Genomic DNA, 16,482 nt, shown 5'->3' on the forward strand with positions numbered 1-16,482 from the left:
TCAAAACCGAGACATTGATATGTAAAAAGAATATGTACCTTTAAGAGCCCGTCCTCACCGTTTGTTTGAAGTTTTTAGGGTTCAAGCTATAGCTGTATTTATTAAGGGGCCCAGTCAGGAGAACAGTGCATATTACCCTAGGGGGCAAGGTGAGCAACTTATTTGCTTTTGAAAAGCAAATGGTTCAACTGTATCTGACATTTTTGTCCTCGTTCTCTTTCTCATGTTCAGCTTAGTTTAGTAAGTAACTCTACATTTGCATTATCAACGTAAGACAAAACGGTACAAAAAAGAAAAGCTGTTTTAAGATTTGCACAAACCTGTGTACTTATTGTCTTCATTATTAAGTGTAAGCATTTTAAAATGGTTGCCATTAATTAAAAAAACTAATACATTTTTTGTTTTTTAAACTTTATTATTCTTAAAATGTGTTTTCTTGAGTCTATGCATAATAGCATCCAATTAAACCCAGTGAATCACACAGGCATCAAATCTCTCATTTTTTCTTAACAAAGCCACAAATTTCAACAGTGTGGCTTTAATGACATCTGAGAGGTGAAAAACAAAGACAGGAATATTTACATGTTTATACAATCGAATATAACAGCACAAAGTATCCATTAAAGAAGCATCAAACAAGCAACTCAAAGTATAATTTGTTTTAAAATGTCAGTAGGAATTAAAAGAAAACACCCAGATACAGAAAAAGAACAATAATGTGTCAAAACCCCCTTTTCACTCTTTATAACAGTGTTACTGACAAAAGTGGCAAACCGGTCACGAGCAGTTTGTAACTCTCTTAAACAAGCTGCTTTTCAAACAACATTCAGCACAACTGACTTCACTGCATAGCAAGATGAGTGAAAGACCACCTTTCAGAGGAAGAGAACCATATACATTAAAATGATTTGCATTAGTACAACAGTCTATGATATAGACTAATACAGCTTTTGAACTTCAACGTCTGTGCGTTGTTTCTTGACTAAACAAAACTTGCAAAACATGAAGCTGTATTTTGTGGATTTAAGTATAACGCACAATGAATGACAGCTTTAAGGATAGCATAGACTTGTGCAGAGCAATTACACACACTTAAAAACATGCTCATACTTGCATCTTACTAAGATTGTGTGGCAAGAACAATTTATCAATATCATAAATGTACAATCTTCATCGATGTTAATCATCCATACAGCATTCAACTCTCATTTTGTTTGGTATACAAACAAAAAGGGCATCCTAATCTAGAATGAGGGGTTTAAAACCGGATAATTTTCATAAAAAAACTAAACAGTAATGACAAAAACAAAATAAAAATCAAATCACATAATGCACCCAAAATATGCTGTTAATAATTGAATGCAAAATATACTATAATTAAATATTATAAAGGTATACAACATTTTGAATGTTTTAATGTTTAATTTGATTTTAAGAAAAAAAAATTTTTTTTTATATAAAAACAAACAAATAAAACATTTTCTGGAAAAAGAAAAATATTGCGGTTGACATGTGAGGTCCCCAAAACCTACTTCAGATTTGAAATAACAAAAAAGTTAATAAAAGTTCAAATAAAATAAAAACACAACCTAAAAACAGCCACAGAGGTTAAAAGAACAGATCGATCACAAAGGCGGCAAGAAAGATGGCAAGGAGAATTGAACAACAGTTAACTAGTAAGGGAGAGGTGTTTTTATTTTTAATGACACATGATATTGGACTTAGAAACACTCTAATGCTAGGCAACTTTTAGGAGAAGTAATGTGGTACATAAAGCAGGAATGCTGGCATTGCAGGCTGTCTGGTTCGACTCCTCCCAGTCTCATTTTGGCACTACAATGGAAACACAATGGCTGAGTCTTAGAACTGTCCAAACATGTCTGATATTTGAATACTAAGGAATGGAGGGTTGTAGGTAACTGCTGTCATACTGACTTAATCTTTCTGTTTTGTCATCACACGGCTACTTCGAGTACTCTAGTACCATTCTAGATAAGAGGAGTTATATACATATAAGTGTGTGCATCCAGAAAAAGATGACAGACATAGCTTTGGTTTAAATAGGAAAAAGAATGGGAAAAGGCAGGATGAAAAAGAGGCAACGCTGGACAAAGAGGACAAATATATGGGATGTTAGGGGATCTTTCTATCTGAAGTTCTAATTTGCCACTTGGTCCCTCAGAATTCCCTTTCAAAAATAAAAGTGACACCCTGAGCTTTCTGTGTCTCCTTTTATAAGTAAAGGCTTCATGTGAATCAGCGTAAATATATCTTTAAAAAGTAACTATTCTGATATAATTCCAAGAGTTAACTTATTCTGGTTTAAAATTACTTTCATGCATAAACGCATGGAGAACTCTTAACTGTAGTGAAAAGGAAGAGCGAAAGGAGAGGCAACTGGAAAAAGGTTGCTCTATGCTGTAATAGTAATAGAAAAATGTATTTTCTTTATTACGAGGATCCCTGTCAGTCGACACACATTTAACACAGCACCTGAGGCTTAAAAAATAACTAGAATTGTGTGTCAAACATCATTTTGGGTTTTATGCAAAAAACTCTAAAAGGTCCATCATTTAACCAGGCCTAAAAACAGAAACCAGTTAACGGTGAATACGCTCTCACCTGGTGGGCATGACAAGAATAGCAAAACAGAGTAAGTTTTGGCCACCAATATACTCTCCCTGTTCAATACACAATGATATTTACAGACATTGCAAAATTAATAACAACAAAAACAACCAGAAAAAATTAGCAATAATGTTACATTACAGTCGACAGTCTGAGTGAGACCAAGTTACTCATAAAAATATTGTTTAGACTCTTATTTTAAGGGTTATTTACAGGTTAATTACTATAATGGCTTCTTTTAAGTTTCCCAGTGTTCCCAGTATTCCAGTTTTCCTGTTGGAGCTTCTGTGTGGAAGTCTTAAAGCAGCTTCTGGATCATCAGAGATGATGGTTTCTTTCCTTTATGCATCATCAGACGACTTCAGCAGTTCTAGAAAAGCACCGACAGCTCCAAAGTATCCCTGAAACGCACATACACACATATAAACATACATGTTTTCATTAAACTACAAATATAGAAGATAAATTATTCTGAGAATCCTTCACTGTTATACACTACTTCAAAAGTTTGGGTCCAGTATTTTTTTATTCAACAATAATAATAATAAAAAATATTTCTAAATCGACATATTAGAAGGATACTGGGAACTACTGAAAACTCAGCTTTGCCACCACACAAATAAATTACATTTTAAAATACATTAAAATAGAAAAGTGAACTAAATGCAGCCTGGGTGAGCATAAGAGACTTTGTGGGACGTTTTTAATGAAAAACATTACATTTTACAGACCCCAATCTCTTTAAATATAGTGTATTTCATTTTGAGAAAATAAATGCAACAATAAATTATTAAAACACAGAGAGAATTACCTCATGTTCCAGGAAAAGGGCCCTCAGCTGGCCCTTGGACCAGAAGTCCACAGCATAGGCAAGAAGCTTTGTCGACACCGTGTTTATACGCAGAAAGTTCCCCACAAAAACAATCCGTTCGATTTTCTACAGGACAAAACAGAAATATCACTCAGCATGACCAGGCCCAGTTAGAATATGTGGATGTTTTTCACATTTTCCACACTCATTTTGGAAGATAATCTATATAATTCTGTGGAACAGATTTAAACACTATTTAATTAGTTCAACTGAGTGCTGAGTACTACATTCTTGCTGCAGGCATATATTTAATGTGGGTCTGTTTATAACTCTAAATTAGGTTGTTTCCTGAAGCACCAGCAGGGGGAGTACCAGCACAAGCAATTCGTTTTATGGACTTTTTATAGGAGATGCTCAAATTGGTGTTTTTGGTAAAATTCAAAGCATTTGCATCATCATCTTGTCATAATAGCTGATGTGATAAAACCATGTATTCTCTGCATAATTTTGGGAGTTTCTGCTCTGATGATGTCCTGTACACCCTGAAAGCCCTGTACAATGCTGCTTGATCACCAGGTTACAAGGCAACACTGTAGAGAAGCCCAGAGTGGCCAGACAGATGCGCACAGCTGCTGCTAAATGCACACACACACACACACACGCAAGCACGCGCACACACACACACACACGCACAACACACAAACACAACACAAGTCACCTTTATTTATATATCGCTTTTAACAAAACAGTATCAAATTGGAGGATAGAGTGTCAATAATGTATAGAAACCAGATTAAACACTCAATTTTCAGTTAAGGCATTAACACAAACACAAACACACCTCGTTAACTGCACACATGCGTGCGATGGAGCCAATATTATTTGTAATCGTGACGAGAGTGGCTCGGGCCAAGTCCTCTTTAGAAATACTCTCCCTCTTCTCTTTGCTCATCATGTGCCCAAAGCTATAATAAAAACACAAGCACATATTTATTATGTACCTATTAGACACTCAGAAAAAAAACAGTTTGTCTACTTGTGGCATAATAACATAGGGTTGGATAATGCAACAGTCCCATGGCACAAGTACTATAGACTATGCATCTAAATCAGTGTAGATTGTGCAGTTATGATAAAAATAAACAGTATACAGATTCAAATTAGTGCTGTCAAATGATTAATAGCAATTAATCGCATCCAAAATAAAAAAACGTTTTTATGTAATGTATGTGTATACTGTGTATTTTTATTATGTATATATAAATACACACACATACAGTATATATTGTAGTTACATGTATATTTTTATATAATTTATATTATATATAAATATATTTAATATATAAATTTTTTCTTAAATATGTATATACATAATAAATATACACAGTACACATTATGCAAACAAACTTATTTTGGATGCGATTAATTGTTTGACAGCACTAATTAAAATGTATAAATAATACAAACATACAATCTTTTAAAAGGTTATAAATGTGTCTAGAGTCTTGATTAATTCACTTAAATGTATCTGTGCTGAATAAAAGTATCAATTTCTTAACAAAAAAAGAGCAAAAAGCAAATGATTTTTAAACTTTTAAACAGCAATGTAAATTCAAATAGCAATGTAAAGGAAGTGGGATCTCATGTGTCACATGAAACAGACAACCCCACATGCAAGACCCCATAAATACAACTCAGCAGCATCACATTTCATTTCTGGATCTCTGTCATCTGACACCACGCACACAAACACTGAGTGACTTTTGTACCTTGAAGCTACCGCAGACCCTTGTAGGCCGAAGCGCTGGTAGTCCCCTCCATAGATGTCCTTCACCAGTTTGTCCACGTTGGTGCTGTCCCCTTTGCTGGCCATTTCAAGGGCCTCTTCAAACGTCTCACAACCCGTCAATAGGCAGCAGAGCCCCAAAAACGTCCCTCCGCCAAGACTAAAGAGAGCAAAAAAACAAGAAAGAAACATTTAGAGTCAAAACATGGTTACAAGCTACATCTGAAGTGCACACGTGCATTCATACATGCATACAATTTGACCTTGTGACCACAATTTAAACCATATGCCTATGGCCAAGGTCGCAAACAGGCCAGCTTACAAAAGGAGACAAGTAACAAGTGTTGGGGTCACTGCAACACAAAGCAATGTCTACATGACATCTTATATTACACATACTCTACCAAAAGTTTTGAATAATTAAGATTTTGTTTTTGAAAGAAGTCTATTATTCTCACCAATGCTGCATTTATTTGGATAAAAATACAGTAAAATAGTAATACTGTGAAATATTACAATTTAAAATGATCGTTTTCTATTTTTATTTATTTTAAAAGGCAATTTATTCCTTCAGTGTCACATGATCATTCTATATGCTGATTTGATGCTCAAGATAGATTTCTTATTATCAATATTTTAAACCGTTGTGCTGCTTAATATTTGTTTGGAAGCTGTGAACTACACTTCAAAAGTTTGGGGTAAGAAAGAAAGTAATATTTTTTATTCAGCAAGGACATATTAAGTTACAGTAAAGATCGAAAGTTACAGTAAAGAGACTTACAATGTTACAAAAAAAATCCCATTTCGAAAAAATGCTGTTCTTTAGAATTTTTTTTTTAATTTGTTATCAAAGCAGCAAAAGCTGTTTTCCATATTGATCAGAAGAATCATCATCATGGGTCATGTGACACTGAAGACTGGGGTAATGGCTGCTGAAATTCAGTGCTGTCATCAAAGAACTAAATAAAATGTTAAAATATATTAAAATAGAAACAATAGTTTAAAAAATTACTTTTATTTGTATCAATATTTCACACCATTACTGATTTTACAGTATTTTAATCAAATGCAGCTTTGGTGAGCGTAAAAACATTAAATCATCTGAATTATTCCAAACTTTTGACATGTAGTGAACAAGATCAAATTGACAGGGAAATACACACAGAGGTTTGTAAAATGTGAGTAATAGTTCTTGATCCTCCTACAAGTGTGACAGATTTGCACATCAGCTTTGACTACTGCTGACAAATCTCCTCCCATCTGTCAATCATGGCAGAACGGCTGTTCCATTCTGGCACAAGGACATTTAAAACGCTCATCTGTCAACTGACAGTGAACTTCACAACCTACTCTGTTGTCAATCAGATTTGTTATCATCTAAAGATGACTCAATCTCATGTTTCAAAAGGAAAAATGAACACAGCAGGAGGTGATTGTGTGTTCTTGTGCTTCTAACAGGCTTCTGATTCAGCGTTCATGAGAGACGAGGAAACAATCACAATCACGTGGTTAGCAAATGGCAAATGTAAACTCATATTTCATACTGGAGAGGGAAATTTTAAGATAAAAGCTCCATGGCAAGGATGGATCTAAGCAAAGATTGCACATAGACAATATAGAATAAGCTAATTGTTTTAGTTTTTTCAGCAGAAGAACTGTAAATTACAACCAGTACTTTGAATTTTTAGCTTGTAATTTTTTTTTTTAATTATCAACATTAAAACATCCTTATGTGAATTTCTTTTGGAAACAAATGGACAAAACCAAAATATTAATTTTATCACATACTGTAGTTATTGAGAGTTTAATGCTCTCGAAATTGCTTTAGAAATTGCTTTTCTGTCAGTAGGTTAGTTGTGTATAGGTTTATAGTGTTTTTTTTTTCCCCTCATTGTTGTATGTCTGTATTTATGTAGCACCGTGGTCCTGCGAGGCACGACATTTTGTTCCACTGTATGTCCCCACATGTAGCGGAATGACAATAAAGCTCAACTTGACTTGACTTGACAATCTGCAAAATCAATGTAAACTTTAATAAACTAGTTTAAATGGGCCTGGACAAAGTCTGGCCATGTTACCGATATTCCTATTTGTAGGTTTCTTCTATATGGTGCATGTTGCTCAGCTGTGCTGACCTGGTGCCGGTCACTCTTTTGTAATCATCTTTTGCATAGACTGCCAGAATGCTGACGCCCGAGCCAATGTTGACCAGCAACATGGGAAAAAGGTTGTCAAGACAACAGGGTCTCTTGATGCAGTTCTGTGTGTCGGAGGGGTTCTCAAAGTAATAGCACTCAGGATGACCGTTAAAACCGACAGAGTCTATGTACAGCAGCCCCTGGATTAAGCAATCCAACTCATCCAACTTCAGCAGCTCTAGGTCTGCCATCTACAAAGAAAAAAAAAAAAAAGAATGACTCATGACTACTCATTGCTCTGAATGTACAAGTTTCATTTCCTTAAACTTATTTCCAGATTTTATTCGTGAAAAAAATGTGACGATTAGCCTTTCCATTAAGCAGTTTGGACTTTATTACCAAACCAAGACCTATTTTTTACAGGTCAGTTTAAAAGTAACAGTGTTAAACACAATAATAAAGCAACAAGCAATAAATGTAAATTTGTATTTGTTTTTAAATAAATAAATAAAAAACATGATGTATAATATATACAAAATTTTGGAGTCAATAAGATTTTAAAGGGGTCATCAGATGCATAATTCACTTTACAAGTTGTTTGAACATAAATGTGTGTTGGAAGTGTGTACACATCCATCCTATAATTATAAAAATCCACCAAGTGGTGTTTTTTACATCCCTATTTTAAAATCCTCTCTCTCAAATCAGGCTGTTCTGAGATTCCTGTCAGAATAACATTGTTCTGTACAGGCCCCTCCCACGATAGTTGATTGACAAGGCAGTCTTACCTTAGACCCGCCCTGAGTGACCTGAGAGCTGTCAGCCTCCAGTGCAGGGGAAGACAACATGTCTCCAATTAAGCGATTGAGGCATTTTGTTGTTGGATGTAATAATGAATTTAGCAGTCACCATTTACTCCTGACATCTGAGCCGCTGAAGATGCAGAAGATTAAAGATCTACATTCGCACGAATCATTCGTGATCCAGCTTTATCTACAGAAGAAGTGAGTATAAGACTTTTTAGCCTTTCCTAATAATGTGCTAGTAAGCCAGTTTTGCGGCTGAAGTTTAGTATGCTCCATAGATATATATACCTAGATGCCTCATTATGGACTGTTTCTATGGGCGGTCTGCGAATCTGAGCGCATTGACTGTGTGCGTCTACAACAGCAAGTTATACGCAACATATCTGGAGCGGTCGAATAGAGTGGACGATGGGGCTGGACGATGGGGCAGGGCGACACATTAAGGTGGGGCGACACGTGTCGCTCCGCCCACCCCCAAGATTAACTTCCTATTAAATGCTTGGCGGCGGCATCTCCGAGTACTTCTGGCAGAACAGAGCTGTGTAATATTTAGCTGGGCGATGTTGATAAAAATGATCCACTGTTTGAGATTTAGCTGTTTTGTATAATGTACATTTATATGTAGCCTATATTCTTTATTTTAGGATCGGTGGATAAGCAAAAACTTATGATGATAATTTACTGTAGTTCAGTAAGACATAGGACAAACCCGCAAATGGTTTTATTTTAAAGTACAACTGCGGTCACAAATAAGACAATAATACCAAATAGTGCATCATCTTGAACTGGGCGTTTTATGTGTGGATAATGGGAATAAAAACCTTGCCGAAACATTTTATTTATTTTGCATACAGGCCTTTTTTAAATGTTTTGTTTACTAAAACAGCTGTTATTAAATCTGACCTACAGCAAATATTATTATTAATGTGCTTTAGTGCGTATTTAAAGGGTAACTAAACCTCTGGTCAGAGCCTAACTCCACCCACTGGCAAAATTTGAAAAATGCTGGAAAAGTGGGCAGAGCCCAGCGGAGACAGAGGAGACGATCCGAGGGTGGGGCTGAGCGGGGGGCGTGCACCTGAGACCCGCAGTAATGGATTGATTGAGCTCCTGCAGGGGCGTGGTTAGTAAGTGCCATCATACGTCACAGGGGTATGCAACGTCCAATAGGAGAATTCAACTGCAGTAGCCATCGTTCAACCTGAAGACGCCAGCACTCAGACGTTTTTACACCATATATTATAGAATTAAAACACTTTATAACCAAATGTCAAAACATTTACTTGAATCAATGCACAGCACTAATAAAGACACAGTCTTACAGATCATTAACTCAAAAAAGTTGTTTTAGGGTTTAGTTACCCTTTAAGCAATAAATGTTAATTTTCTCTGCAACATTTTTATTTATACTTTTATATATAGGCTATATGCACAAATTAAATGACTGGTTTTGTGGCTCAATCCTTTAAAAAGAACCAGGAATCACTGTACTATATTAGGCCTACTGATTTTAGATTTTTAGTAGTTATTATAGTCTTTAATACATAAAAAATATTAATCACAGAATGTCTCTTTCACTCATTGAAAGTGCTCACGTACATATTGCAGATTTACAGCTCCGAGTGATTTACTATTCGATAGTTATGCAGGTCTATATTACAATGATCGAGTGTTGATAATGAATCTAAATTCATCCCAGATTAGAACACGCACACACAATGAGGGTGTGAATACAGAAATAATTGGATTTTTAATATCTAATGTCAAGGATACTTATTACTATGAGATAGGAACCTTTAAAAACTGTAAGAGAATCAATATAGGCTCAAATATTTTATTAAGATATAAACAAGGAAACATTGAGCTTGCCGTGAAAACATTTTATTAGCACTTACAAGTTTGTGACGCATTGAGCAACGCAACTCATCTCTTTAAACAACAACAAAAAACGGTTGTGCTTTAAAACGTAAAATCAGCCGCTTATGTTTGTGTTTGTCCATCTCTAAAATACAGTAAATTATCATTTGCGTATAAAATCCCAATTTAGATCCGTGGCCTGCCGATCCTCAAGGAAATATGAATGAAGCGCTATTCAGCCTGAAGAACCTGGAGGTGCTGTTATCAAGAGTTGTAAACAATGACTTCATCTGACTAAAATTACCATGGTTATAATAATTAAGATAGGATTCTAGAGTTAGCACATAATATTTCTGTAATATGGCCAAATCAATTACAAAATCGTACACAAAGGAATGCGCATGCTCGAGTCTACACCAATAAGATTTGCAGTGTTATAAACCAGTGGAATTGGGGGTGCACTCTGGAGTACTTGGTCGAATAGGGAATCTACACATATTTATGGTCCGCTCGTCACTCCACAGAAGAGAGGGGCGGAGTCAGCAGAGCTCACTAGCATTTATGGACTAGATCAGCGTGCTGAAAACAGAGCTGATTTTGACAGATTAAAGGTGTTTTTTACACTACCATAGAGAAATTTTAAACCAAAGTATGTTACAGACTTTTCATTAAGACCATAAAGAATCATATCAACTTGTGTAAAATGGGCATCTGATGACCCCTTTAATGAAATAAATAAATTAATACTTAATAAAACGGCATTATATACTTCTGCAGTTTTACAAAAGATTTCCATTTCAAATAAATGCTGTTCTTTTGAATATGCATTTATCATGGCTTCCACAAAAATATTACTATCTTCAGTAATATTAATTGCTAAATCAGCATATCTTATAGATTTCTAAAGGATCATGTGACATTGAAGACTGGAGTAATGACTGCTGAAAATTCAGCATCACAGATTGCCATCACATTTGATAAATACAAATATTTTCTAAAATACAGAAAGCTGTTTTGTTTTTTAAATGTAATAATTTCATATTATTACTGTTTTTACTGTATTTTGGATTAAGTAAATGCAGCCTGGGTGAGCATAAGAGACTGCTTTCAAAAGTATTAAAAGTCTTACAAAACCACAAACTTTTGAACGGTAGGCTATTTAATTCTAAAAGTATTTAGTAGATACATACACACGCACACATACACTTCTACTTCTTTACTGTGACGTAATATAACCCCTCTGTGAAATCTCACTGGTTCAAAATACTACTCCACACAGCTGTATATTAACCATTTGATTTTACTGTCAAACCAGTTTGAAAGCCATGCTATGGTACATCTCCTTACCGCTCTGAAATCATTCTCAAACTTGTATGCCCCGCCACCAGTGGCGCACAGTGTGGTATGCAGGCTGGAGAAGTGCTTATCTCTGCCCATCTGGATGAATCTGTGCATGGCAGCGGTGGGGAAGCGGATGAAGTGCAGGTTCCCTGTGCGACCGCAGATTGTCAGGTTGCGTAGCTCCAGGTGTACATCACGGACACCGGTTTTGCCATAGGCCGTGTTGGAGGTGAGGTACCTGCGTATGCTCTTCAGATTCTCCACCTCCTCCTGCTCCTCTTCTGCAGTGATGTCTTTTGGCTCAAAGTAAACAAGCTTTACTAAAGTACCACCGATGTCCATTCCAAACCATGGAAAGGCTAGAAAGAGATAAGGAGACTGATCAACATGATTGTATAAGTTTTGTTCCAAAGATAAGACAGGAGATAAACAGGATTGGCAAACAAAATCTTCTAAAGAACCCTCAAGTACACAATAAATAATGAAAGGTGTGTTAAAACAAGAACAATAACTTGACCATATTATTGTAGTGTCTAGTGTGTATACTACCGTTCAAAATATATTTTTTTCCCACAAAGAATTATGTTCTTTTGTACTTTCTGTTCAGCAAAGAATCCTGACAAAATGCACCAAAGCTTCTACAACATTGATATTAAAAGAAATGTTTCATAAGCAGCATATTAGAGTGATTTCTGAAAGATCATATGATACTCAAGACAGCTTTTCAATTTCAATTCAGCTTTGCATCACAGGAATAAATTACATTTAAATATATATTAAAATAGAAAACACATTTTAAATGGTAATATTTCAAAATATTACTGTTTTTAAAGTATTTTTGAATAAATAAATTTAGCCTTGGTGGGCATAAGAGACTTCTTTCAAAGCCACTAATCCAAAAAAAATCTCACCGACCCAAACTTTTAAAAGCAAGTAAGCTAATTCAAACATTGCAAGCAGGTCAGCCAAAGAGAGGCAGTGACTTGCTTGCCCCAAGCAACACTGCAGCATCTAATGAAGAGTCAGGTAGTTACCATAGCAACAGCCACAAGGCTGCAAATGGCTGTTCTAGGATGCTTAGCAGGTGAGAAACAGACAGATACACACTAAGATAGCAGAACTTAATTTAAAAAATTTAATACATATGAGTTCACCGAAATGTTGAATTTGACCTGAATTATAGATCAGTGTCTAACAAGCAGGGGGGGCAAAGTCTTATCAAATAATTGGTACATCATTACTGATATGACTCTTAAATCAGACATTCACTGGACTGACCCCAGAGAAAACTGGAAGAATTAGGGCAGGTCAGGGACACAGATCTGAACTTGAATAGCCTTGTACACACAGATCAATCTGACTTTCCAGGTATAAAAACACTGTCAGCTGGTGCTGCACAGGTGACTTGTCTGCAACCAGAACGCTCTCTGCTACATCATCATCTCAAATGACCCTCACACTTCTTTCCCCCACTAATATAGATGTTGGCGTATGCTGGGAGGGTTATTTTGGACATCACTCATTTCAGAGAATGCAAATCAAGTAGACGAAAGCCCATCTAAATGAATATACATGTGCTTTACTTCCATAGTTTTAAAAAGCACAGTGAAAAAGAATATTACTTGAAGTGAAAAATGCAGAAGAACATCCTAGCCTGGAATGAAACACTGTTGCTTCTTCATTGACCTGAATGATCTGAGCCAGAAGCAGCAGGTGAACAGGGGGTGTGACAGTGGTGTGACATAATGACATCAAACAGCCCATGTGGGTGAAAGGTCTGTTTACTTCCCCCAGTCAGCCAAGGCATCGAGAGGGACAGAGACTAAGAGAGAGAGAGAAAATTGGCAGGCAAGCGTGTCCATGTGAGGGGCTGGGAAAGGCAAAGAAGTGGCGAGAGAAAATGTGACCAACGAGAAGGAGAGATGCTGAGAGAGAGAAACTGGCAGGCAAGTGAGTGTCCATGTGAAAGAAGGAGGGTGCAAAAGAGCAAGAATGACGACCACTGAGTATCTGAAACACCCATCAAACTAGAACAAAAGAAACTTTTCCATCACCAAACTCAACATTAATGTAAGACCTACAATCACTCAGACCTGAGTGAATGTAGTCAATCAATTTCTAGTGATTATCGTCAATTTGATTTCGCAGATACTATTTAAATTAAACTGAGCTAGACAATGACATCTCTGAATTCAATAATGAAGTGCCTTAACTGAAAATTGAGTGTTTAATCTTATTTTTATACATTACTGACACTCTATCCTCCAATTTGATACTGTTAAGTGCTTTGACACAATCTGTATTGTTAAAAGCGATATATAAATAAAGATGACTTGACTTGACTCAGTATAACATACTGCAAAGTCAAATTATACATATACATAAATTTAAATATAATAATTTAATCTACTTTAATAATAGTTTTTTATATTCATAAATATTTAATGCCTATACACTTTGTGTACTTGTGGTGTGTGAATCTGAACAAAACCCTGTGACAGTTCAAAACTTTGCACTTAACTACATCCTGCTGTTTTGATAAAATAATTCACAATTCTTTTTCCATGATTTTATTCTTCTTACATCCCTCTTTCTTCTAGCTGGTGCTATTCTGGACAATGTTTGAAACTTTGCGTTGTCAGTACTTCTTGTGTTATTGCCTCCTTATAATAAATAGCTTGTTGTATTTTTCATTTGTCATTTTGGATAAAGGCGTCTGCTAAATGAATAAATGTAAAATGTAAACAAGCCTTAGCCAAAAAGTTCATACAAGCCTTTCACGATACAGAGATAGAAATATCTTTTTAAAAAATCTAAGGTTAATACACTACTCTAAATTGATTATGTGGTGGTAAGAATACATTTCAACACTACGTACATGGGTTGAGCATAGATAAAAGAAAAAGAAAAAAATGCTGCTACAAAGGTGTTACCACACACACAAAACATGGCTGGAGCAGAGGAATGTTGACAAGCTGGCCTGGCATGCAGTCTGACAACTAAAGCTCACTCAACTGTGTGAACCCTATATTAAGCATTCATTTTTCTGCTGCCGCTACCTTTGGCAACACAAACTAAAACCTGACATGAAGCCACTTTGTTTTACATTTTTGCATTGTAAATGGATTTAATTTTTTTCTTTGATATTTACTAGTGTCACCAGAGTATGTTGCAAGGAAATAAAATTACTATGAGAGCAATTTTACAACATCACACAAGGATGAGGTGATGTCTTACCTGGCTCCCTAGAACACTTCAACTTCATCCTGCTGGTAGTCCTAATATATTCAGGTGCAAACAAAAACGCCCAACAGCAGGAAAGCTCGAAGGCAAAACGTAATTAATAGTCTAGTTTGGCCTGTAATGCATTATAATTACACTCTCAAAGCCTCGCTTTGCAAAAGTGGGGAAAAAACTGAGAAATTCTGTATAGTGGAGGGTGGGGGCGTTTCTGTCTAGAGCGGCCACGCGAAGACAAAAGTCAAGCGCTGATTGGTCGAAACGCGTCGAGCCTTTCCATCAGGAGCGGGTTTCAGCACACCTCCTGACTTCACAACGACCAATCAGAGAGCGAGAAGAACAGTCAACGCTCTCCTCAAAACAAAATACACTCCTCCTCGGAAAAAATACAAGAATGTACTAGGATTGGGAATGAGAAGCATTTAAAGCCAGAAGTGAATAATTTTCATGTACGTTCGAGAAGCGTTAAAAACTCTAATGTCATCCTTTGCTGATATGAACGCCGTATTAAAGCAATCTGACAGGGTTTGCTACTTAATCTCCAGCGAAAACATACGAGACCGGTCTCCGAACCAATGACTCGTTTGAGTCGGTTCTTTTTATTGAATCAAAAACATACTGTGCGTCCGATTCCCAGATAAATGACTAATGAATCGGTTCTTTTTAGTGCAACAAAACACGTATGAATCCATCACTTAATTAACCGCAGATCATTATGATCCAAATACAGTGTTTTATCTAAAAATCTGTCAACTCCTTTTGCATGAACTTTATACGTGTTCTCTGGAAATGTGTAATTATCTCACGATTTTGGCAACATGCTTTTGTTTTGAGGGCAGTGAATTAAATCAAATTTTAATTTCTCTCTACTCAAAAGTAGCTTACTAAATTTAAGAATCGATAAATTCCTTAAGAATCCTACTTTGGACTCTGGTTCAAAAATAGTCGATAAATACCTTTAAATTTTTTCAAATTAATTCACACATTTTCTTTCAGTGCCGGTCACTGTCTCAAAAATGAGGGCAACTAATATATTGTAGCATTACACTGGCAAATCTTATTTTAATCCTAACAAAACGGCCAGTGTAAACCATCTCGCAATCATGAGTTAATCATTTACATTTTAGGGCATTACTGCTTATCAGACACTGTTGAAATCAAACTTACAAATATTATCTGATGAACTCTGAAGGTGTCTATGACTATAAACTTACGCGGTCGGTTTTTCTTCGCTGATTCCATTCGCCTCCGCAGCCGACACCTCTTCGCCGGGGACCCGTTGGTTTGAGGGTCGTGGTGAAGATGGTGGTGATTGTCGTCCGTCGGACTGAACGGGCTCCCATTGCTCAGCTGTCGCCGGAGTGGCTTATGCATGCCGTTTGTGCTGCAAGGACCCGATCCTTTCTGATCCATCACTGATTTAGCCTTATCCATATTTCAATGCACAGCAAAAGCCTACAGTGCACGGCTCCGGTAACGTAATAAGGTTGGAGGCGAGCCTCAAAACACACACAGACACGCGCTGGATGTGTCGTGCTCTCGAGATAAGAGAAGGCTCGTGGCTAAAGACCTAACGTTACGCCAAATGCACGGATTTAATAATAAAACAGCAGCAGCGATGATAAAATCGCGTGTTACAAGTGTCGAATCTTAAACGACGAGAGTAAAACACTAGCACCCGCTGTGGTCGAGGTCATTGTCGGTCATGTTTCCACTCTCGGGTCCTGGGTTGGCGCTGCAGCAGTCACCCCGTCAAACACCCGGCTCATGACGTCAGCAGCATGGTTTCATAGCCCAACGCGCGCACTCACACAACCGTCGTCTCTCGCCAACAATAGATCAAAGTACAGAACGAGCTTTCCTCACAAGTCAATC

At 36.6% G+C, this 16,482-nt stretch overlaps 1 protein-coding gene across 2 annotated transcripts; it reads right to left on the minus strand.

Moving 5' to 3' along the window:
* Positions 1-407: 407 nt before the first annotated feature.
* Positions 408-16,382, minus strand: LOC306885925 (pantothenate kinase 1-like). 2 transcript variants are annotated; one of them, XM_079442746.1, is made up of 7 exons: positions 15,822-16,382; positions 11,374-11,726; positions 7,361-7,614; positions 5,209-5,385; positions 4,281-4,404; positions 3,440-3,565; positions 408-3,029 (listed from the first exon to the last, which is right to left on the minus strand). In XM_079442746.1, the coding sequence occupies exons 1-7, from the start codon at positions 16,039-16,041 to the stop codon at positions 2,970-2,972; spliced, it is 1,314 nt and encodes a 437-aa protein (XP_079298872.1). In that variant the 5' UTR covers positions 16,042-16,382; the 3' UTR covers positions 408-2,969. The 2 variants fall into 2 exon arrangements, with proteins under 2 accessions (XP_079298872.1, XP_079298873.1); XM_079442747.1 differs by lacking the exon at positions 15,822-16,382 and adding an exon at positions 14,605-14,772.
* Between the last annotated feature and the right edge of the window lie 100 nt (positions 16,383-16,482).

This window comes from Barbus barbus, assembly GCF_936440315.1.
Source record: "Barbus barbus genome assembly, chromosome: 20".
Lineage (NCBI taxonomy): Eukaryota > Metazoa > Chordata > Actinopteri > Cypriniformes > Cyprinidae > Barbus > Barbus barbus.